At 45.8% G+C, this 25,920-nt stretch overlaps 1 protein-coding gene across 1 annotated transcript in view; it reads left to right on the forward strand.

Annotated features, from left to right (window-relative positions):
* The first annotated feature begins 377 nt into the window (after positions 1 to 377).
* Positions 378 to 25,920, forward strand: part of LOC129384364 (uncharacterized) — a 41,927-nt gene continuing 16,384 nt past the window's right edge. The window contains exons 1-3 of the mRNA XM_055069757.2: positions 378 to 725; positions 10,233 to 10,258; positions 24,430 to 24,543. Of these exons, the coding sequence (XP_054925732.1) occupies positions 646 to 725; positions 10,233 to 10,258; positions 24,430 to 24,543 (220 nt within the window). The 5' untranslated portion in view covers positions 378 to 645. The remainder of the gene's footprint in view (positions 726 to 10,232; positions 10,259 to 24,429; positions 24,544 to 25,920) is intronic.

A 25,920-nucleotide genomic window follows, 5' to 3' on the forward strand; every position in this document is an offset into this window, starting at 1 on the left:
AAAATTATGTACAGGAAAATATACAGAAAATTAAAATATTTGTTTTAATTACCTCGAGAGCAAAGTGTGAAACCGCTGGAGAAGAAAGCCCCGACATAGCACGTGTGGCAAGCAGCAGTGTCTAATCAAACTAACAAAAATAGATAGCGCATTAGCATCAACTCAATAAAACGAAAACAGCAAACGGACATTACGGCATACACAACTCGCGCAGTAATTGTCGGTGCCTCCCAATTAAATGCTTCTCAAGAAGAGCAAAAGTTAGCCATTGCTTCAAACACAGGGCTCGCGCTAACATAATAGAGAACTCACAGCTTTCGTTTCGAAAAGGCTAAAAAAACGAAGCCATACATTGTGGCAAAGGAGCACGCGTTGATCACAAAGCCTGTTACAACTGTTGATTCGTGTCGTTGGAAGGATAATAAGGTTTTACGCCCTAGCAACAAACAGCCGTCGGCGATTTGGCTGCGTAATTTCGACCGCGTTCTGGGAAGACACTATTAGACTGCATATATTGCACTCTTATTTCTGCGAGTGCTTGTGTGACGGACAAATTGAAAACAGGAGTGTGTCCATAAGCGCGTTCGATGACCCGGTTTTGTGAACAAAATACGCGGAAACTGGGTTTTCACTGAGAAGGCAACAATGGTACGGAAGTCATTCGGGCGACTCGCTGTCGCTGTCGCGGCGCACATTCTTCTGGGACTCGTGGGCCTCGAGAAAACGTAGGTGCCGACATTTCTGTCTCTTTTAACGTGAATTTCATTGCAGTCTCGCGCCGTACTTCAATGGACGTCTAGTCCATTGCCTAGTCTGATACCTGATGCCTAGTCGAAACAAAAGTGAGATGACGTCCGGAAATACGGTGGAAAAGACGCATATCGTAAGCCTTATACGGAAGGAAATAACGATTTCTGTGATCGCGACACAGTCATGCCTGTCATTCTAACAAGACGTCAGCCGGATGACAGGGGTTTCTGACATGGCGCGAAACTAAAGTAGCACTGCCAAACAATGTGTCGGATCACGGAATTGACATTTATGTTTTTCTACCACAAGAATTCTTACCCCAACAGGAACACTGCATGTAACTCCAAATTTTTTTTGCGGAGTTCAATTTTTCCTGCTGTTGTTTCTGACTGGGCGGTACCATGTGTCAGCGCGTAGGACATTATTTACGGTTTGCACACAAAAATGGCAGCATTTATTGTCCTATGTGAGTATTGTATGATGTATATTGCTTGCAGTTTTTATGAGCCATCGCTCGTTCGACGCCGTTTTCTGAGGTTAGGCATGATGTGCGCGTGACAGTCTCACGATGTTGTGTGAATGATGCTTTTCATGTGAATGCGTTGCAAAATACGAGGGCCTCAATATTTTCAAGCGTACGTGAGCTTTTCTGAAAAAAAAAAAAAAGCAACGTAGGGTTCCAGACTTATTTTTTACGTGCACTGCGTTTGGCGATGGAGAGGGGGAGGATTTCACACACACACACACACATACACGCGCGCACACTCACACACGCGCTATCACTAACTTATTGCCAATTGAATATACAAATGTGTAACTTGTAGGCCTTAGCAGAAAAAAAGAATGGGCGCAAGGTTAGCCATGGCCACCAGTCAAAATAAGAAAAGCCTGTTGCTAATTTGCTAGAAATACACAATATCCAGCAAAAACAGGTGCACATAAAAATTTTGGGGAGCTTAGACGGCCTGTATTCTACCAGCCTGTTTATACACGTTGCGGGGTGCAATGTAGTCCTCACTATGGAGAAGCAGCAGAGGTAGACGGTAACACCAAATTTGTTAGCCTAACTTAAACTGCAACAAATGAACTCTACAGAAATAGGCGAAACTTGTGCAGCCACATTGCAATAGCTGAAAACTGACCGATTAACCTTGGTCCCGGCGAAGCGCTTGGGCCTCACGCACATTCGCTTGCTGCAATGGCCCATAGCGATCTCCCCGCTGATCCCGGTCGGCGATGCCTTATGAAGCCTTAGGCAGGCTTGCTCCATGATCCGCAGGTGGTCATGTGACCTATCAGCCGGCGTCATCAGCGCACATCGTCACGTGGAGCCGGCTGCTAACGCGCAATTTCAATCAGCAGTCGGCTGCATCTCGGCGATCCCGACAACATGAATAAATGTCTTATTATTGGTCTAGAAAAAGTTCCCAAGAAACTAGCTATAGAGCAGCTGAAAGCGGGCGTCACATGAAGCCGCACTCAGCGATACTCAGTTGTAGGTGTCATTGACGGTTTCAGAACAACGAATTGATGCTAGACAGCATCACAGAACACAGAAATAAGGAGCGTGGCTACGCCTTAAGGTGAAGCACGCGTGTGCAAAGTACAGAGCTATTGCCAAACTGTATCGGCTATAGCACTACGACACATGATACTGATTTGAAATGTAGTTACAAAGAAGTTAAGAATCAAAGAACTTGACATATTATTATGTGAAAGAACGCCAGAGGTGAACCATATAGTGAAACGTAGCCATGCTTGATACACAAACATGAAGTTCTGCGAAACAGAAACGGTATTCCACTTCACGAAAAGAAGTAACGGCCCGAAATCAACAACATTTAAAACATTATCCGAACGTGTAGCAGTTTTATGTAATAAGCTAAAAAACAACAGGCAGGATCCGTCGCTCGATGGATGTCGACTTTAATGCAATTAGCACTGAAACAAAATAGCCACACGCCGTACAGCCACCACCGTATTGCGTGCATGCAGCCGGGTTTCTCGCTCGTGTTGCTCACTGAACACGTTGCGCCATCTAGCGAGGCCACCTCGAAGTCCATGGCTGGATGCTGTGTGAATATGCATTCCGACAAGTTTGCCTCAATACATATGCCGCGGGCATGATTCCGCCCAGCACCAGCGAAGTTTTACCCAGTTACCCAAATTGGCGTGAGAGAGGTCCATCAGAGAGCGGGACACACTCAGTGGCACTTAGGCAGTGTCCCTAGTTGGCCCCTTTGTTGAAGCCCTGTTCGTTCAGCATGGCAGCTTAGTACTGTACCAATGAAAAGATGCACCCATGTACCCATACACCCATCGGCCCAGTGACCGAAGTTGATGGGAAAATGGCAAGAGACGCAGACAAGCAGAAAGACGGGTAGATAGGCCCCTAAATATTCGCGAAATTCTTAAGGAATGCAAATGGAATTAAAAAGTAAAGCCTATAACCAGAAAGGAAGAGGCAAAGGGTGAATGGTGTTTCGGTCCTGGACACAACTTCTGCATTGAGGTTTCACCACTCAATGTCTATCACTCTGTCGGTCTGTGAGACTCCGGTGTTCTGGAAATTCTGGTAGGCAGTGTACTGCACATATGACCCAGGAGGTTAAAATGTTTTATTCGCGCTTTCCATATATACTTCTTTATTACATTTCTGGTTTAGGTAACTTCTTGAGCAAATATTTTATCATGTTTAGAAGCCGTTACAGAACTGTAGTGTGCGAAGCTGAGAACTGCTTAAAAGAGCAGGCTCAAACGCAATTTTTTTCATACCTAGGCTGCATCAAGTTCTAATGACCAGACAGACCATAAGCGTCAATCAGGTATTGTTTGGCTTGATTGTTGGCGCGTTAGTAATTTATTTCAAGAGTAGTGCCACCCTCTGACGACAGACATCACATTATTAGAAGAATGACAGCGCAAATAAAGTTTGAATGATTCGGACCCTTAGGCGCTCTAAAACAACCTTTGAAGCTGCTCAAGTGATGATGCAGTCAGACCAGGTAAGAATGTGTACGCTTAAAGTAATTTCAAATACAAGGCAGTCCCATATATCCAAATTTGCTTACAACGCCCTCAAAGAAAATTTGTTACGTATTTAATATACACGGATTTGGTTTCCCCCTTGTAGAAAAAGCACAAAACAAAGGAATCCATTCATTCAGAATGATAATATGCCTAGTAGGCATTAAATTTTGCCTGCGGCTTGAACGACTTCTCAGGATGGATGGATGGATGTTATAAGCGTCCCATTTGGGACGGGGTGGTGGGTAGCACCACCACCTTCTTGCTATACTGCCTACTGTCCCACCTAGGTTAAATAATAATAAAAAAACACTACGAACTCCCAGAACCAACATTTCTTATCCCCTGTTGCGAACTGTACTCTGGTACGTCTCCGTTTTTTGTCGTTTCTCTACTTCGACGAATCCTCCAATCACCACTTACTGGTCCCTATTGCGGACGTGTTTACTTTTCCACTGCTCTCGCTGAACCGAAGGGCTTCAAGGAGGCCAGTGGTGCCTAAATCGACCACTGGGCAAATGTCTTCACATTCTAATAAAACATGCTCCATCGTTTCCCTGGCTTTACCGCGGCAAGCACATGCTGCTTCTTCGTTGTTATATCTCGCTTTATAGGTGCGTGTTCTAAGGCATCCTGATATCGCTTGGAAAAGTAATGAGCGTTCCTTTGACTTATCATAAGTTCTTTCTTTCCTGATTTCGTACTTTCCTCTTAGTAGTTATTCAGGGCAAGTGTCTCTTCCATTGCCGCCACCCATAAGATTATTTCAGCCTGTCTGTCAGAGCAAGTAACGATGACGCCTTCTGTGCGTTAACCTGCTCCGGGCCGCTCCCTTCGACGTCGGCACTCTATACCGGCGCAGCACACCCAGCGCTGAAAGTGCTACTACCGCGGAGCAGTAGAGCTTTAGCTTAGGGGACGCAAGAGCTAGGGGCGACGGCACTGCGCGTTCGCAGACACAGACGTAGGAGCCTGCGCATGCGCAGTACCATGACCCCTAGTTCTTGCACACGCAAGCCGCTTGCGTCCCCTAGTCCCAAAATTCCCTACCTACTCCGCTGGTTTCTAGCGTTTGTGGCGTACACGCGGCTTTGTAGGGCGGAAAGAAAACGCCTGGAGTTTGATCCAGGTGGTGGTCCGTTCCAGGTGGTGAAATCATGTGTGCAGCAAGGCGTACTCAAGACGGTTGCGTACGTGAACAGTGAACAATTAGAGGTTGCAAGTGTAAGCAACGTCCTTCCGTGTCACCCCAGGAGGGGTGAGGCTTAAAAGAGGGGGAGTGTAAAGGAGAAGAAGGGGAAAGGTGGGTGGAGGAGATGAAGAAGTGAGAATAAACAAGGATGGCTACCTTGTCATATTGACGGATCTCAGTTTTATTACAAATTTGGCGCAGTCAAGGACACGATTCGAACCTGTCTTGTGCACCTCACCCGCTTCGTTTCACCGAGGACCATTTGCTTGGACGTTATGGAAATCTGCGCGGATGGCGACAGACATGCGAGCGTGGCAAGCCTTTTCTACGGAGGATGGTTCGCTGTTGCGGGTGAGCACTGATCCCTTGTTCAAAACGCTCACGAACGACCTTTTGCTATCGGTGGTACAAAGTCCCCGTGTGCGACCAGCATGAGTGAACAAGGCCGAATATAGGAGAGAGCGCAAGACATTTTTCATCATTTAATGGAACTGAAGCAGAGAAACGGTGAACACCAGCAACAAATACTAGAGCTCGTGAGTAAAAACGTCCTCCAGCTTTCTCGGAGCCCGTCGTTGGAAACGGTAAAACGGGATGTTTAGGACGGTTCGTCACCTGCACACGCACAAGCTTGGCTGAGTTTTTATGAGTACGGGGGCGACCAAAATGGGTGGCGACATGACTTTGACAAGGTTATGAATATGCGCTTGTACCTAGGAGGCATAGCAAAAGCCTGGCATGACTTGAGAATTGCCCAAAGAGTGCACCGGCCGTGGATTGAGTGAACAGACAGTTTTTTGGCGTCTTGCTCCCGAGAATAAGCTACAGAGCTGGGACAGCGCTATAGCCTTCAAATATAATTCCGGCACTCTGGTAGAATACTTTGTTCAGAAGCGAAGGCTGCTACATATTGCTGACTCCACTTTATCGGACTCGTCGCTCGTACCTCTGATTATATTAGGATTGCCGAAGAGCAAGCAGCGCGAGGTACAATTACGAACTCCTACATACTGTTGATGACTTGCTCACAAATATGAAATATTTATGCACTTTGCAGCCTCAAGACAGTGCTTCTAACGGATGCAGTACTTCATCCAATGAAAATCAAACACTGCGGTGTAAAAAAGGGACCAAGTTGCTATCGGGAGGTTACCCTCTCTCATTTAAAGAGACCACCTTTCTTACCGATCGTGCTAAACTTGACTACATTTCTGTGCAAGCAAATGGGAGGGACGTCAAGGCTATAGTAGATAGGGGAGGTTCGATAACAGTTGTAAAGAAGAGCGAAATTCCGGACCTCGGAATTCCAGAATCGTGGACGATTATCCTGTGAGAGTGTATGGTTACGACGGAAAGAAATAGACGTATAATGAGTGGGTGGAAGTGTTGATGACGTGTAAAGGAAAAAGCACCTTAATTAAGGCTTTCGCTATCAATGGAGTGAAATATCAGCTGCTCTTGTCTCGCCCAGTCATGCAACAGCTACGACTTGACCTCTATTGGGATGGGGAAGTCACTACTCGAAATGACCGCCAAATGTCTTCTGTTTAACTTGCTGAACATCTACGGAAGCCCACTACAGCGGCGGACATTATCAAGCTGTATCCAGAGCTAATATGCATCGGAGGCTATCCGAAGGCCACATCAAAGTTCGAAGTACCATTTGAACTTCGCGACAAGGCTGTAGCAAAACGCAAGGCTTACAACATGTCGCGAGAGAAGAAACATCGGTTGAACGAAGAAATACAGAAGATGCTCGACGCCGGTGTAATCCGCCCATCAAGCTCTGCCTTCGCTTCTCCAATCACTATTGCTCCTAAAGGAGATGGCACATTTCGTCTCTGTACTGATTACAGGCAGGTCAACAGACTGACTTATGTCCCTTTCCAATGCCACTTATCGACGAAATCATCAATGAAACCGGGGGCTGTAAAATCGTTTCTCGCTTGGACCTGTTCAAAGGCTTCTGGCAAGTGCCACTGTCACAGGAGACTAAAAAGTGTTCCACCTACGTGACACCATTCGAATTATACGAATATAACAGGCTACCTTTTGGCTGGAAGAACTCAGCCGCGTGGTTCCAGAAGGTGATGAACAATGCTTTAAAGCCATATATCGGAATTCTTTGCAATGTGTACATTGATGACATCATTGTGTATTCTAGGTCTGGGCAGAAGCACACTGAACACCTGGCGAAGGTCTTACAAGCGCTCAGCATTATCAGCCTGAAGATAAATGAAAAAAAGAGTGATTTCTTCCGGCCCAAGGTCCTTTTTCTCGGTAGAGTGTTCGACGGTGCTACCAAACGTACCAAGCAAGGGTCTGTACATCGGATTTCCACACTTTAGAAGGCACACGACCTTCATTCGCTGCGAGTTTTCTTTGGACTAGCAGGCCACTTCAGGATTTTCCTGAAGGATTTTGCAAAGATGACACAGCGCCTGGCGGAGTTTTTCAAAAAAGCATGTTCCTTTTATTTGGTCCGACCATTGTGAAGTAGCCTATCAAGCAGTAGTGCGCCGCATCTCGTCTGGCCCAGTACTAACTCTACCTGACTTCAGCCAGCCATTCTAAATGAACACATGCGCATTAAATTATGGTACAGGGGCACAGCTGTATCAGAGGGACTGCAGTTCTCCGCTAAATGGACAACTTCGTGTCGTAGGATACTATTCTTACACCTTTAATACTTCTCAGCTCAACTACTCTACGACGGAGAAGGAGGCCCTCGCCATCCGCTTGGCAGTGCGGTACATTAGATCGTACATAGACGGCAAAAATTCAAACTGTATACGGACTATCAGGCTCTGACTTATCTCCTCAGTCAGTCGGAGCCTAGAGGAAAGCTGGAGAGCTGGATAAACGAACTGCAGCAGTATGATTTAGAGGTCATCTACCGGGCAGGCAGCGCGTCGACAGATGCAGATGCGTTATCTATACTGGTGGTCGAAGTTACACATGAAGTATTAAACATGACGAAACTATGCGAAGGATCCGAAAGTCTACGGTTTGCCAATGGAAGGTTCGTGGTGCCGGAGACTCTCATTCCAAAAGTGCTCCACATGTACCATGATACTCCGACTCTGGTGGTCATGATGGTTTCTGGCGAACCTATAATAAACTCCTACGAAGGTTCACATGGAAGAATATGGAGAGAGACATAGACAGATATGTTCGGTTATGTCACTTGTGCCAGGTAAATAAGGCAAAGTACCGGCCACCGCTGGACGAGCTCGTATAACCGCATCACTCAGACCTTGTAAGGAGTCGCACCTTTCGAAGTAGTACATGTGGACTTTGCCGACTTGAAAAAGAAGGGCGAAGCTGTGCGCCAAACAGAGTCATTTCTAGTGGCAATCAACCAATGCACAAGGATGGTAGCTGCACGCCCTGGAAAAGAAGATACAAATAGTGTTATTGCGCTTCTTGACCGAGCGATGTTTTCGAATTTGAAAGTCCAAGTCTCTGACAACGGACGCGCATTCATGAGCAAGAAGTTTCAGCACTGTGCAGAGATTCACAGGGTAGTGCTGCGGCGCTGCTCACCGTATCAGCCCCCACCCAATGGATTGACGGAGAGAGTTATCCGTGATATAAAGCCGTTTATGTCCGTGTACCCAAATTTCCCAGGAGGATGGAAGTGCTGCCTAGAAGCAGGCGTTGCACACCTTAACCGGACACAGACCACAAACCTTGGATGTAGCCCCCATTTTGCCACCTATTGTGAAGTGCCGAAACTGACCGCCGACCAGGAGCTTCGAATTTCCGACACACTTCAGCTAACTGAACGATTAAAAGCCAACGAGGAGCGCAGCAGGTATCGCGAAGCGATGAAACGCCAGTTCGACAAGAGGCACCAGGGACATATACCTAATATGAAGTTAAACGACTCTGTTCTTGTCCGAAAGGGACTACCAGGAGCCGACTTAAAACGTCTTGGTCCGTTCGAGGTGGTGAAAACATGTGTGCAGCAAGGCGTACTCAAGACGGTTGCATATGTGAACAGTGGACCATTAGAGGTTGCAAGTGTAAGCAACGTCCTTCCGTGTCACCCGAGGAGGCGCGAGACTTAAAAGAGGGGGAGTGTAAAGGAGAAGAAGGGGAAAGGTGGGGGGAGGAGAGGAAAAAGAAGTGAGAATAAACAAGCATGGCTACTTTGTCACATGGACGTATCTCAATTTTATTACATATATAGCTCTTTCAATGCGGGATGGAATAACAGTGAATGCGTCATTAAGCATAAAGAAACGTTTGCTATGCAGTCAGTGCGTGAAATATACACACAACGGAGTTGTAGTGAATAGCAGGCGTCAGATATCGAGTTACTTTTTGAAAAAATTAATATTTGTTTCGGAATCTCAATGACGTCTGCTGGACGTGAGTGAGTCTAACTTTTCTTTCAATAACCTATTGGGTGTCGAGGTAATGGTTGAATCGTGTATGTTCGATCTCGTGTAGATAATTCCGTTACTTTTATTCATATGTTGGATAGGACGCACCTCTCGCGGTTTTCGAGCGTGACATAGACCTCCACGTGATGTTATGAAATGTGCATATGGCGCAGTTTTCTTTTCTTTCTTTTTTTTCGATAAAGAGAGTTAGATTTTGGAAGATTACTGAAGTCGCTTTTTCTGTAATTCCATTGAAGATGATAGTCCACACATACGCATTGAGGGAATCGTTTCAAGAATACAATCACACAAATGAAATGAATAAATGAAATAGGCTTTGTATGCTCAAATAATTAAAGGTGGTCATGTGTTCGACGAAAACTCGTCTGGCGAGAAAACATACTGGTGCATACTGGAAACATACAATTATTTATGTAAGAAAGAAAGAAAGAGTCCAAATAAAAGCAGTAGCTAGACAAAATGAGTTTACATTATAAAAGAGAAAGAGAAATCTACCAATGGGAGATAAACAAACAAACAAATAAATAAACAACAATAACTTTAACAGTTACTAATGTACTCGGTGGGAGACAGATGAGAGAAAGAGAGGTATTTCAACTGTATTGTATTCAGGACCATATTCAAACGAGGTTTGCTATTAGGCAACGCATACATTTCTACCGATTTTCGCCACTTAGGGCGCTCCCTTAGAAAGCATAGACAAGAACGTATTCAAGGGCGTGTCCACGCTGGTGCAGAGGAATTTCCAAAGCTGTCCTCCTGCGCAGGAAGAACAAACGACGAGTCAGACGAAGACGATCAGTCGATGTTTATCTATTTACTCACCTCTTCCTTCTCCCTTTTTATCATAGGAGAGCCCTGGCGGATGAAACCAAAGGTAATTATTGCCACTTTCGTCTTATGATCATGTGACTAAATATTCAAATTAAAACGAAGCAGCAGCAAGATAGTGTTGCGCCTCGTCGCGAACGAGTGACAGAAACTAGAACTGGTACGTCGGTGCTGATACAGAAAAACGCGTTTATAATCTGCGATAATCTATTATCCTCAAGCGGTCACGTCAACCTCCTCAAGTTTACTACGTGTGTTACAATAAATTCGCCATGTACGGCTTCGACCGAGCAATCGTCGAGTAATGCAATTTGATAGCGCTTTAAATTTTAGGCAAAGCGCACCTGTGAGTCGGTGCACACCGAGTGATGCCGACAGATGCAGCGCCGTCTCCGTCGATTACCCTCGGCTCCGTCTTTCACGCTGTTCGATTAGCTTCCAGACGTGCACGAAGAAGCCCAGTTCAACACACTCTTGCATATGGAAACCATGTATAGTTTTTCCCGAAGAACAACCTTGAAATTGATCTCCCAAGTGAAATACTTGTGTTGCACCGACGTGCTCCGAACTAACAATTAATAAACCGATGTGAATGACACCTCTTCCAATCAAACGAAAACAGCAAACTGGTGCACTTTACGGCCGTAAAAGCTAGATAAAGGCAGAAGATATTAGGAAAAAAAAAAAAACCTGCAAGTGCTATAAAACTTCGAAATGATGCTTTACTCCAACAAAAGATCGACAAACGGCCTGACGCCCTGATGAAGAAAATTGACTCGCCATTCCGACCCTGCGAAAGTGGATGTCCAGCGAAGCTGTTGAAAACCACCCCTACAACTGCTGAGGGGGGTATGCAATGCTTTATTGATTTGGAGCAATGGTAGTAATGGTAATTTCGACTGCACGCCGCCGCCACAGCGGTACTGCAACAACATTGATACGAGTTGCTGGCTGGTTCTTCTATATGCGACGAAAGGCCAGGGTCGTCAATCCCCACGTGACAAGCTGCCGTCGCCTAGTTTATAGGAGGTAACATAGATGCCTGCCGGAAAGCTTGTCAGGAGGCAGAACCCAACAGCATGTTCCTCGCGGCATCATGTCCGGCGTCTGACGTGTGCTCCTGTTCGTACGAAGATGGTAAGAAGCTCCAAAGCATAAAGTGGAAGATCACAAATACAAACGGGATATCGGAGCTAACTTTAGCCAAACAGTCAAAAAAGCCGCTGCATTATACGATTATTAGACCTACAGGTTGCGGTCATAGGCTCTCTACTATCGCCAAGATATTTTTCGCGTGATAATTATCCGGTAAATTAAATATAATTTGAAGAACGTTATAATTGTTGAATTCAGGACATGGCTATCACTGGCAAACTTAATACATCCTAAAACAACCCATTCGGTAGTTGTTATTGCGCTATGTCAAAGCCACGTGCTATAACTTGCGCATTATTTTCAGGAGCTTCTCAAAGCAGGCGAAATGCGTAAAGTGGCACATGATTGCACGCCCGCGTCCCAACAACAACAGCCCGAAAAGTGATCTGAAGGACAGAACTAGGCTCATTGCGTGAATCGGAAACCGCCTGGTCATTGCGATAGGCTGCAACTGTCACGCCGAACACGTGGTCCACGACAAGTAGAAGCCAATACCAACAACTTGCCGCTTCCCGACGATTACGGGGTCGGACAGTGAACACCATTTACCGCTCAAGAGAGCAGAGTGTCGGCCGGAACGCCTGCGTGGTACAGGCAAGAAAACAGCGAAAAAAGGGAAGGGGGACAATCTTGAACTTTCAACTTCGAACTTTATTTTGTATCTATACAACGTACAGATGACAGGGGCACAGACAAAAAGCCATAAAATCGTCTTGACTAGGTCCGTGTCCGTTATTGGTTTCTTAGGCATCGCGTAGCAATGCGTGCATAAATACAAGATAAACAGATGTATTGGAAAAACAATATAAATATAAACAATGTGTGGATAAATAGGACTATATGTATACAAAGTAATTTCGCACTGCGTCGCAAAATTGACATTAATGCAGAAATTGTAATTGTCATACATGTTACGAAAAACAGGAACAGGAAAACAACAAAATGCAGACAACATGAACCACTTTTCATTTACGGGTAACATTCACAGAAATACAAAACTAAATAAGTCACTGTGCAATTAAAGCTTAGAATTCGTGTACATCAGAACAAAACACAAAGAAAAGCAGTAAGCATTCACGTGAATGCCAATATGAGTGGCAAGTTTGGGCACCTAATTGAAATGATAATAAGAATGGCGATTAATCAAGAAAGTTAAGTAGATATGGTAGTTCATGTCGCAGCATTTGATTCCCGTAGTTAGTTCTTGAGTGCGGAATATGCCCAGTTTCTCTGTGACGTGTACTGAAACTGCTTGTATTTAATGTTAGCCTTGACAAGTGCTCGAGAAAATGAGTGCTACCTTTTGTTTCCGTTAAAAAGCGTTTTAGCAAAATTGTTTTGCAGACCGATTTTATCGGCGCTATATCTAATTGGCAAAAAAGAGGATCAGTATGCGCATCGAATGAAGAAATTAAAATTTCACGGATGGCTTTGTTTGCAATAAATATAGAATGCTGATGTTATTGCTAGTCGTGTTGCCCCATACGAGGTGACAATAGTTAACATGAGATAATAAAAGAGAATTATAAAGTAGGTGCTTCACTCTTAATGGTAAAATGAAGCGTAATCTTATTCGTAGTCCAACAACACGTGCAAGTTTGTTGGCAATAATGTTAATAATGGTAATAAAGCAATAATGTCTCTGCGGAAAGGAAGTCCTGCCTTCGCTGAGGTTCCAGCATAGTTGTTCCCACAGTGAAGGTTCGGCAGAACAAAAAGAAAAAAAAAACGAGTTGACACTTTTGGCATCCTTTGCTGCTTTGTTCCGTCTCCCGTCGTTTACTTCAGGGTACGCACCTGCGGCCAAGCCAGTGTTTCCTCCATGGTGTTTGAGCCATCCACAAGTAGATATAATGATTCCAGGACTACAGAAAAAGACAGGTATACCGGCCCCTGCTCTAAAACAGCTGAGCTTACGTTTTTGCATGAAAAGTGCCGCAACCACGTGCACATCTATACCAACGGATCGACTACGTCGTGCAGTATGGTGGGGCGGTCGTTATACCAACGCGAGAAATAACACTGCGGTTCAAGACATCGCATGTCACGACCTCAACGGCGGCAGAACCAACGGCTCTGCTTCGTGCCCTGGAATTCATTGATTGTGAAAGACCTAGAAAATAGGCTGTGTTCTCTGACTCAGAACTGGCATTACCGTGCACGCAGTTAGTTCTCCGACGCGGATGTCATGAACAATTGACATACGAAATCGTGAAAATTCACCATCACGTCCAATAAAACGGTCACGAGGTTGTTTTGCAATGGGTACCTGGCCATTGTGGAATAAGTGGCAATGATTCTGCCGATAACGCTGCTCGCACAGCACATAATGAAGAGCACAGCGTTCCAATTCCGCTACCGAGAACAGACGCCGCAAGGCAGCTTCGACACCTGGCACGCAGTCCCCCACTGACCAAGTGGTACGCGCCAAACGTACGACTTACACGACTGCATCGATTAAACCCCTCACTGTAACTTCGAACTCCACTCGGATATCCTCGATGTGAAGCTACGCTTCTCTGTCGCCTCTGGTTCGGAGTTGGGTTCCTAAAGGCATACTCTACATTAATTGGAGTGACCGACACTGCAGGATACGAGGTCTGCGTCACCAAAGAAAATATCGACCACCTGCTGTGCCACGGTCTACAATATGCCCGAGAAAGACAAGAACTTGCCAACGCTCTCCAAAAACTGGTCAATCGGCCGCTTTCTGTGCAGGTGCGTCTGGAACACCGCACCCATTGCTCGTCTGCAACGCCATAAAGCGGTGAAGGCGCTTTTGCGCATCTTGAGGACGACGGGCTTGTGCGAACGTCTGTGAGACTACTAATGCAATTTCTATTAGACCACATCCATCAACGAACTCACCACTAATTTCCTTCTTTCCTTCCCTCCTCTCTCTCCCTGTCATCTTTGTTTTTCCCTTTCTCATTCCCCCAGTGTAGGGTAGCCAACCGGACGTTACTCTGGTTAACCTCCCTGCCTTCTGCTTTTCTCTTCCCTCCCTCCCGCACTATGCAAAATGCTACAAATATTAGGAATATTGTTACGCGAAGTACGAGTCAGTAAGACGAGCAGCTATTTAAAGGGCATATTTACAACAGCGGTTGCAGCGCTGACCGGTTGGATCGACAGCGCTCGCCCAGTTCGTTCTTCCTCCTCTTTTCTCGAGTGGTGGCGCCCACGCGCCTTCGTTCAAACATTGAAATACCGCACGCGTGTAGCATAATCCCCCGACGGCAGAAGCGACGTCCCGGACCGTCTAAATGTCATCACTGGGAGGTTGATACTGCTTCAGTCGTGTAACGTGCACGATATCACTGGTCTGGGAAACAGATGGGGCGTCACGGGCGATCTCGTAAGTGACGGGAGTCACGGCACGAAGCACTCGGTATGGTCCTGCGTAACGAGACAGTAGTTTTTCTGATAGGCCGACCTGACGCGACGGAGACCATAGAAGCACCAAATAACCAGGCGGGAAGTGCACGTCTCGGTGTCGCCGGTCGTACAAACGCCTTTAACTCTTTTGGGATTTCAGAAGGCGGTCACGTGCAACTTCCCTTGCGTGGGCACAGCGGGCGATGGCGTCAAGTGCATATGCACTGGTCGGTGCTGCGTGAACAAGGAGGGTTTTGTTGAAGGGCAGCGCTGGTTCTCGGCCGAACTGATGGAAAAATGAGGAATAACCGGCTGTGTCATGGCGCGAAGAATTATAAGCGAATATGACAAACGGTAGAGTCACTATGATCTGAAGAGACATATTTCGCGAGCATGTCTGTGAGAGTGCGATTGAGACACTCCGTGAGGCCAGTTGTTTGCTTACGGTATGACGTGGATAGCTTGTGCCTCGTGGCACAGGACTGGAGGATTTGCGCGATAGCTTTTCATTGGAATGTCCGGCCACGGTCTCTGGGAAGTTGTCGCGGAGCTCCGTGTAATAAAATCACGCCGCGTAAAAGACAATCGGCGACATCTGTGGCGCAGCTTGTAGGAAGCGCTCAGGTGACGGAGTAGCGCGTGGCGCAATCCGTGGCCGAAGCGCTCCATCTGTTCCCAGAGGTAGAAAAAGGAAAACGACCAAGTAATTCCAAACCAACCCGAACGAATGGTTGCGCGGAAATGTCGAGTGATTGAAGGCACCCAGCAGGGAGCGTCGATGGTGTCTTCCGTCCCTAGTATTTCTCACACGCAGCTACGTATCTTCGAACGGAGCGAGCAAGCCCTGGCCAAAAGAAGCGTCGGTGGATCCGGTCGTAGGTACGTGACACACCCAGGTGACCGGCAGTTAGGAGATCATAAAGTCCGTGAAGAACAGACGAGCGAAGGTGTTTACGGGTCACAAAGAGTACTGCTGGGCCTTCGGGGTGAACGCTGTGGCGGTAGAGTACGCCATCTTGAAGTGTGAATAAGCAGAGAGAACTGTCGGGAAGTGACGATTGAAGCCGGTCAATGAATATATGCGAGGACGAGTCACGGCGCTACTCGTCGGCGACATGGAGCAGTGGAAAAACAGAGAGAACGCAGATGTCGGTGTCAGTATCAGACGTAGAGGTCGTGTCTTATATTGGGAAACGAGAGGGGCAATCTGCGTCCTGGTGTTGGCGTCTCGACTTGTAAATGTAAGAATATCCTTGCAATCGGAGGGCCTAACGGCCGCGCCGACGAGTAGGATCCTTGAGCGACGAAAGCCAACAGAGCGCATCATGGTCTGTGATTAATGAGAAGGGCTTCCCATACAAATATGGGCGGAACTTTGAAACAGCCCCGACGAGACCAAGGCATTCGCGCTGGGTAATCGAATAGTTGCACTCTGCAGTTGTCAGGAGCCAGCTAGCGTAGGTTATAACGCCGTCGTGTCCATGTTGGCGTTGCGATCAGACGGTGCCGATCCCATAACTAACTACTGGCATCGTTTCGGACCTCTGTAGGGGCGGACGGGTCAAAGTGGACCAAGACTCGTGGATTTGTGAGAAACGCGGCAAGGCGTGAAAATACGGCGGCCTTAGGCGAACCCCACATAAAAGGCACGTCTTTCTTCAGAAGTTCAGTGAGTGGTCGAGTGATTGGTGGGAAATATTTCACGAACCTTCGGAAATAAGGAAAGAGTCCCACAAAACTCCGGACGTCTTTGAGAGACTGAGGTGCAGGAAAAGCCTTACTGCTCGAACCTTCTCCGGGTCGGGTTGTACTCCGGAAGCATCGACAAGATGGCCTAGCAATGTAATATGTCGGCGCCCGAAGTGGCACTTCGATGAGTTTAATGGGAGCCCAGCCTTGCGCAACATGCCAAGGATACTTGCGACGCGCTCAAGGTGCGTCTGAAATGTAGGAGCAAATACAAGGACGTCGTCGAGGTAACAAAGGCAAGTTGACCAGTTGAAACCTTGAAGGAGAGAGTCGATCATCCGTTCTAACGTGGCGGGGTCACTGCATAAACCGAACGGCATAACCTTGAATTGGTATAGACCATCTACAATGAGGTGCAGCGGTGGCGTAGAGGTAGAACACCCGCCTCGCGTGCAATAGGTCCGTGGTTCAAATCCCGGTGCCGAAAATTTTGCACCGGTATAAAAAAAATCCGCGTGTTGATAAAATTGCATAAACAGGCCTGGAGTGTAGCCTCATCCCGGTGACCAGAACCGGTAACGCACTCCCTCACCAGAGTAGGATTGGCCACCCTGGTGCAGTACTTGGCCACAACCTCCTATATGAACACAACAATCAAACCAACAGCCCTCAGTCCCCAGCAGCTGCGAAGCAACTAACCACTGCGGCGGTCCGACCTGCGACGCAGCAGAGGGTGCTAAGAATCCCTGGCTCCGGACAGGCCGCCATTGGAATATGAACCTGGCAACGTTTAACGCTAGAACGTTATCTAGTGAGGCGAGTCTAGCAGTGCTATTGGAGGAATTAGAGGGCAGTAAATGGGATATAATAGGGCTCAGTGAAGTTAGGAGGCCAAAAGAAGCATATAGAGTGCTAAAAAGCGGGCACGTCCTGTGCTACCGGGGCTTAGCAGAAAGAAGAGAACTAGGAGTCGGATTCCTGATTAATAAGAGCATAGCTGGTAACATACAGGAATTCTATAGCATTAACGAGAGGGTGGCAGGTCTTGTTGTTAAACTTAATAAGAAGTACAAAATGAAGATTGTACAGGTCTACGCCCCTACATCCAGTCATGATGACCAGGAAGTCGAAAGCTTCTATGAAGACGTGGAATCGGCGATGGGTAGAGTGAAAACTAAATACACTATACTAATGGGCGACTTTAATGCCAAGGTAGGCAAGAAGCAGGCTGGAGACAAGGCAGTGGGGGAATATGGCATAGGCACTAGGAATAGCAGGGGGGAGTTATTAGTAGAGTTTGCGGAACAGATTATTATGAGGATAATGAATACTTTCTTCCGCAAGCGGGATAGCCGAAAGTGGACGTGGAGGAGCCCGAACGGCGAGACTAGAAATGAAATAGACTTCATACTCTGCGTTAACCCTGGCATCATACAAGATGTGGACGTGCTAGGCAAGGTGCGCTGCAGTGACCACAGGATCGTAAGAACTCGAATTAGCCTAGACCTGAGCAGGAACGGACGAAACTGGTACATAAGAAGCCGATCAATGAGTTAGCGGTAAGAGGGAAAATAGAGGAATTCCAGATCAAACTACAGAACAGGTATTCGGCTTTAACTCAGGAAGAGGACCTTAGTGTTGAAGCAATGAACGACAATCTTGTGGGCATCATTACGAAGTGTGCAATGGAAGTCAGTGGTAACTCGGTTAGGCAAGATACCGGTAAACTATCGCAGGAGACGAAAGATCTGATCAAGAAACGCCAATGTATGAAAGCCTCAAACCCTACAGCTAGAATAGAACTGGCAGAACTTTCGAAGTTAATCAACAAGCGTAAGACAGCTGACATAAGGAAATATAATATGGATAGAATTGAACATGCTCTCAGGAACGGCGGAAGCCTAAAAACAGTGAAGAAGAAACTAGGAATTGGCAAGAATCAGATGTATGCGTTAAGAGACAAAGCCGGCAATATCATTACTAATATGGATGAGATAGTTCAAGTGGCTGAGGAGTTCTATAGAGATTTATACAGTACCAGTGGCACCCACGACGATAATGGAAGAGAAAATAGTCTAGAAGAATTCGAAATGTCACAGGTAACGCCGGAAGAAGTAAAGGAAGGCTTGGTAGATATGCAAAGAGGGAAGGCAGCTGGGGAGGATCAGGTAACAGCAGATTTGTTGAAGGATGGGGGGCAGATTGTTCTACACTAACTGGCCACCCTGTATACGCAATGCCTCATAACCTCGAGCGTACCGGAATCTTGGAAGAACGCTAACATAATCCTCATCCATAAGGGGACGCCAGAGACTCGAAAAATTATAGACCGATCAGCTTACTGTCCGTCGCCTATAAAATATTTACTAAGGTAATCGCAAATAGAATCAGGAACACCTTAGACTTCTGTCAAGCAAAGGACCAGGCAGGATTCCGTAAAGGCTACTCAACAATAGATCATATTCACACTATCAATCAGGTGATAGAGAAATGTGCGGAATATAACCAACCCTTATATATAGCTTTCATTGATTACGAGAAAGCGTTTGATTCTGTCGAAACCTCAGCAGTCATGGAGGAATTACGGAATCAGGGTGTAGACGAGCTGTGTGCAAAAATACTGAAAGATATCTATAGCGGCTCCACAGCCACCATAGTCCTCCATAAAGAAAGCAACAAAATCCCAATAAAGAAAGGCGTCAGGCAGGGAGATACGATCTTTCCAATGCTATTCACAGCGTGTTTACAGGAGGTATTCAGAGACCTGGATTAGGAAGAATTGGGGATAAAAATTAATGGAGAATACCTTAGTAACTTGCGATTCGCTGATGATATTGCCTTGCTTAGTAACTCAGGGGACCAATTGCAATGCATGCTCACTGACCTGGAGAGGCAAAGCAGAAGAGTGTGTCTAAAAATTAATCTGCAGAAAACTAAAGTAATGTTTAACAGTCTCGGAAGAGAACAGCAATTTGCAATAGGCAGCGAGGCACTGGAAGTCGTAAGGGAATACATCTACTTAGGGCAGGTAGCGACGGCGGATCCGGATCATGAGACGGAAATAATCAGAAGAATAAGAATGGGCTGGGGTGCGTTTGGCAGGCATTCTCAGATCATTTACAGCAGGTTGCCATTATCCCTCAAGAGAAAATTGTATAATAGCTGTGTCTTACCAGTACTCACCTACGGGGCAGAAACCTGGAGGCTTACGAAAAGGGTTCTACTCAAATTGAGGACGACGCAACGAGCTATGGAAAGAAGAATGATAGGTGTAACTTTTAAGGGATAAGAAAAGAGCAGATTGGGTGAGGGAACAAACGCGAGTTAATGACATCTTAGTTGAAATCAAGAAAAAGAAATGGGCATGGGCAGGACATGTAATGAGGAGGGATGATAACCGATGGTCATTAAGGGTTACGGACTGGATCCCAAGGGAAGGGAAGCGTAGCAGGGGGCGGCAGAAAGTTAGGTGGGCGGATGAGATTAAGAAGTTTGCAGGGACAGCATGGCCGCAATTAGTACATGACCGGGGTTGTTGGAGAAGTATGGGAGAGGCCTTTGCCCTGCAGTGGGCGTAACCAGGCTGATGATGATGATGATGATGAAATGGGATACAATAGGGCTCAGTGAAGTTACGAGGCCCAAAGAAGCATATACGGTGCTAAAAAGCGGGCACGTCCTGTGCTACCGGGGCTTAGCGGAGAGACGAGAACTAGGAGTCGGATTCCTGATTAATAAGAATACAGCTGGTAACACACAGGCATTCTATAGCATTAACGAGAGGGTGCCAGGTCTTGTTGTGAAACTTAATAAGAGGTACAAAATGAAGGTTGTACAGGTCTACGCCCCTACATCCAGTCATGATAACCAGGAAGTCGAAAACTTCTATGAAGACGTGGAATCGGCGATGGGTAGAGTGAAAACTAAATACACTATACTGATGGGCGACTTTAATGCCAAGGTAGGCAAGAAGCAGGCTGGAGACAAGGCAGTGGGAGAATATGGCATAGGCACTAGGAATAGCAGGGGAGAGTTATTAGTAGAGTTTGGGGAACAAAATAATATGCGGATAAAAAATACCTTCTTCCGCAAGCGGGATAGCCGATAGTGGACGTGGAGGAGCCCGAACGGCGAGACTAGAAATGAAATAGACCTCATACTCTGCGCTAACCCTGGCATCATACAAGATGTGGACGTGCTCAGCAAGGTGCGCTGCAGTGACCATATGATGGTAAAAACTCGAATTAGCCTAGACCTGAGGAGGGAACGGAACAAACTGGTACATAAGAAGCCGATCAATGAGTTAGCGGTAAGAGGGAAAATAGAGGAATTCCAGATCAAGCTACACAACTGGTATTCGGCTTTAACTCAGGAAGAGGACCTTAGTATTGAAGCAATGAACGACAATCTTGTGGGCATCATTAAGGAGTGTGCAATGGATGTCGTTGGTAACTCCGTTAGGCAGGATACCAGTAAACTATCGCAGGAGACGAAAGATCTGATCAAGAAACGCGAATCTATGAAAGCCTCTAACCCTACAGCTAGAATAGAACTGGCAGAACTTTCCAAGTTAATCAACAAGCGTAAGACAGCTGACATAAGGAAGTATAATATGGATAGAATTGAACATGCTCTCAGGAACGGAGGAAGCCTAAAAGCAGTGAAGAAGAAACTAGGAAGAGGCAAAAATCAGATGTATGCGTTAAGAGACAAAGCCGGCAATATCATTACTAATATGGCTGAGATAGTTCAAGCGGCTGAGGAGTTCTATAGAGATTTATACAGTACCAGTGGCACCCACGACGATAATGGATGAGAAAATAGTCTAGAAGAATTCGAAATGTCACAGGTAACGCCGGAAGAAGTAAAGAAAGGCTTGGTAGATATGCAAAGAGGGAAGGCAGCTGGGGAGGATCAGGTAACAGCAGATTTGTTGAAGGATGGGGGGCAGATTGTTCTAGAGAAACTGGCCACCCTATATACGCAATGCCTCATAACCTCGAGCGTACCGGAATCTTGGAAGAACGCTAACATAATCCTAATCCATAAGAAAGGGGACGCCAAAGACTTAAAAAATTATAGACCGATCAGCTTACTGTCCGTTGCCTACAAACTATTTGCTAAGGTAATCGCAAATAGAATCAGGAACACCTTAGACTTCTGTCAAGCAAAGGACCAGGCAGGATTCCGTAAAGGCTACTCAACAACAGACCATATTCACACCATCAATCAGGTGATAGAGAAATGTGCGGAATATAACCAACCATTATATATAGCTTTCATTGATTACGAGAAAGCGTTTGATTCTGTCGAAACCTCAGCAGTCAGGGAGGCATTAAGGAATCAGGGTGTAGACGAGCCGTATGCGAAAATACTGCAAGATATCTATAGCGGCTCCACAGCCACCGAATTCCTCCATAAGGAAAGCAACAAAATCCCAATAAAGCAAGGCGTCAGGCAGTGAGATACGATCTCTCCAATGCTATTCACATTGTGTTTACAGGAGGTATTCAGAGACCTGGATTGGGAAGAATTGGGGATAAAAGTTAATGGAGAATACCTTAGTAACTTGCAATTCGCTGATGATATTGCCTTGCTTAGTTACTCAGGGGACCAATTGCAATGCATGCTCACTTACCTGCAGAGGCAAAGCAGAAGAGTGGGTCTAAAAATTATTCTGCAGAAGATTAAGTAATGTTTAGCAGTCTCGGAAGAGAACAGCAATTTACATTAGGTAGCGAGGCACTGGAAGTGGTAAGGGAATACATCTACTTAGGGCAGGTAGTAGAGGCGGATCCGGATCATGAGACGGAAATAATCAGAAGAATAAGAATGGGCTGGGGTGCGTTTGGCAGGCATTCTCAGATCACGAACAGCAGGTTACCATTATCCCTCAAGAGAAAAGTGTATAATAGCTGTGTCTTACCAGTACTCACCTACGGGACAGAAACCTGGCGGCTTACAAAAAGAGTTGTACTGAAATTGAGGATGACGCAACGAGCTATGGAAAGAAGAATGATGGGTGTAACGTTAAGGGATAAGAAAAAAGCAGATTGGGTGAGGGAACAAACGCGAGTTAATGACATCTTGTTTGAAATCAAGAAAACGAAATGGGCATGGGCGGGACACGTAATGAGGAGGGAAGATAACCGATGGTCATTAAGGGTTACGGACTGGATTCCAAGGGAAGGGAAACGTAGCAGGGACGGCAGAAAGTTAGGTGGGCGGATGAGATTAAGAAGTTTGCAGGGACGACATGGCCACAATTAGTTCATGATCGGGGTTGTTGGAGAAGTATGGGAGAGGCCTCTGCCCTGCATTAGGCCTAACCAGGCTGATGATGATGATGATGATATAGCATGACGATAGCGGTCTTTTCTTGGTCGTGCTCATCGACGAAAATCTGCCATAAACACATTGAAGCTTGATGGACGAAAAGCATTTGGCACCGTGAACGCAATGAAAAGCGTCGTTGATTCGTGGTAAAGGGTAAAAATTCTTTTGAGTAATTCGGTTTAGGTGGCGGTAAGCAACGCAGAACCGCCATGTGCGATCTTTCTTTTTGACGAACACGACAGGCGACGCCCAAGGACTGGAGGAGGGTTCAACAATGCCTCTGGCGAGCATCTTGTTTACTGCCTGCTGAATAACTCGCCGCTCTGCCATGGACACGCGATACGGTCGGCGGTGAATGGGAACAGCATCACCAGTGTTTATCCGATGCAGAACAAGGGACGTCTGACCAAGTTGTCGTTTGTCAGTGCCAAATATGTCGCGGTAGGCAAGCAAAAGTCGATATAGGGCGGCTACTTGGTAAGGTCCAGAGCGACCATGGGCCGTAATGGGCTGTCGAGGTTCAAGGCATCCTGCTGGTAATCAGAAGCATCTGGAGACGGGTCGGCGGCAAGAGCAGGGACGTGGTCGCCTGTCACTCACCTGACCGTGGCCACGCCGTTGAGCGTGGTTGCGATATATAGGAGTTGCTGAAGCTGCTGGAGGCTCCTGAAGCTAGGCAGGTCAAACAAGCTGTATTCAGAGTTATGCATGTCACTGCAGTGAATTTGGCGATTGAGTGGTGTCATAGTAAGTAATGCTTATAATAGATGCCCTTAATCATGTATTTGTAAGACAGCACAATGATGGGCAGCAACTCAAGACTTAAGCACCGATAAGCTCGGCAAGGTTAGAACAAAGTTAGCTGAAGAATTAGCCACATAATTTACACTGACCCATTATTTTACAAGTATTCATCATAGGAAATACTTACAAGTGAGATTGAATTCAAACTGCTAACGTCAAATAATAATCATTAGTCCAAACACTAATGTGTCAAAGTGATCGAGATGTTGAAATGGCAGAAACTATATATAAAGCTCTTGCATTTAGCAGGAATCCTAACGCCGTTGCATCTAATTTGAGAGTGTCTAGCTTCAAAATGTGAAGACTACTGAAGATGGCAGTTCCAAAAGCGGACCCCAAAAAGGCGACCTGTAGAAATAATGTTTGCTACTGCGCCAAGCCACGTGGTACGTATCTGCTCAGTTCAACATAAGGCCAATGAATTAACACACCAGTAGTTGCAGCTGCATGAGTAAACGTTAAGTTTAAAAAGAAGCAACATAGAGAGTTATTATAAAAAGACGCAGAGTGCCCAAAGGAGGAGCACTGGGATAAGGCTCTGCCTCTGAAAATGTGCTTACCATGACGCAGTAAAACACCAAAGCCTCTTTCAGTCCACTGTGCCACTGTGCAGTTATTTAGAACGCTATGGCTGTAGTCATCGGTGACTCTTAGGGTTTGATATTATTAAAAAAGGTACTACTTACAACTCGAACACAGAATACTGCTTTGTAGCATTCTTGATATTAGGTTAAAAGAAGTGTGCACGAATCACAAGAATAGCTAATGTGTTGAGGAAACCCTCACAACCATCATTTCTCCATAATCATTTCTACGTCGCCAAGTACGATCCAACTCAATTTCTTCCTATTTCAGTTCCGTGCACGCCAGAGGCGTGCCACAAGTCCTGTCAAGATTCAGAGCCGAAGAAGAAAGTGCTAAACACAACATGCCCCGAGTCCAACGTATGTCACTGCATATACGAAGTCGGTGAGCAAAAACCTGCCTTACACACAAAGCGGTACCACACAGTTCATTTTGCAATGAGAACGGTTGTAATTATGCTGAAGCTTTGATTGGACACGCTCAGAGCTCACTGGTAGTCGGACGCAGCTCCCGCAATGTGTTCGAAACCCCTACGGTAAGTTTGCAATAGTATACACAATGTTTCAGCATGGCCTCCGAGAGTGGGCAGCTCGCGTCCGCCACACAGTTTCGGAGGCTATGGTTTCAGTCATAAGAGTTTTCCCGGAAAACTACTAAAGGTAACTCGGGCACTGCAATCGTTCGGCTACTACGGGAATGATAGTTAGTAGAACGTGTTTTTATCTAATTTCGATGTCTCTGGCTTGGAGCGTTCTTGTGATAGTATTTATTACACTTTACCTCTAAATTATCAAGCACTCATCATTTTCTGAATCCACTAAGGCAACCATCGAGTCATAGTGCTCATGTGCGAGTATTGCGAATTGTTGCTTGCATAGCACAGTATGTCCTTGAAGTTGATCTTCAAGCCCTTAAGCCCTTAAGAACAAGATAAACTTTGCACAAATACTACATGCCCTATGTGAAACGTACTATGTGAAGAAACAACCGGACAGCGAAGAGATTCTTGCCACCGTTTTTCTTGGCATAATTGCTTATCTTTTCCAGACAACTAGCCCCGCAACAAGTATATTCGCATGCTTGCTGAAACACCACTTTGCAGTTCTAGACACTAGTGTAACTCCCTATGTAAAAATATCTGCAGAAAACTCTATAGTTTCGCTGAGAACTGTCTGCAACTATTAAAAACTGAAAATATACGATAAAATAGCAATCGTTTATTACATGTAACCTCTGTAGTGCATGAACATTTATTTTGTTGCCAAAAAAAAGAAACATTTGACCAGGCTTTGTTTCAGCAAAATATGCATAGATACGTCAATTTTTCAAACAATTGAATGATTGAAATTTCAGGAGCCGAAGTTATCGCGTATCATAAATGATGAACCATGCAGTTAGAAGTATATTTCATCGCTATAAAGAAAGTCATTTGAATTGCGGGAAACTTGCAAAAACACCCCAACTACTAAAGATAACTTCAGACATTGCTTAAAAATGGAGTGTATCGCTGGCAGCTCCAGATAGTACTAGTTTCTTTAAATTTGCTGACGTCACACTGATTGACTTATTGATAGCTCGGAATATCTAGGCAGGGTCATTTATAGATCATGGTGCTATGTTAATTTATTGGTTTGCATAATTTTTAGGAGTTTTACGCAAGCTGAAAGATACCGTTCCTTTTCCCCCGAGTTATTTCTTGTTGTTGCTGGCTTTGGAATACGGTAGCATTCCTGTTATCTTTATCGTAAACACTGCTGCCAT

Source organism: Dermacentor andersoni, chromosome 8 (assembly GCF_023375885.2).
Source record: "Dermacentor andersoni chromosome 8, qqDerAnde1_hic_scaffold, whole genome shotgun sequence".
Classification (NCBI taxonomy): Eukaryota; Metazoa; Arthropoda; class Arachnida; order Ixodida; family Ixodidae; genus Dermacentor; species Dermacentor andersoni.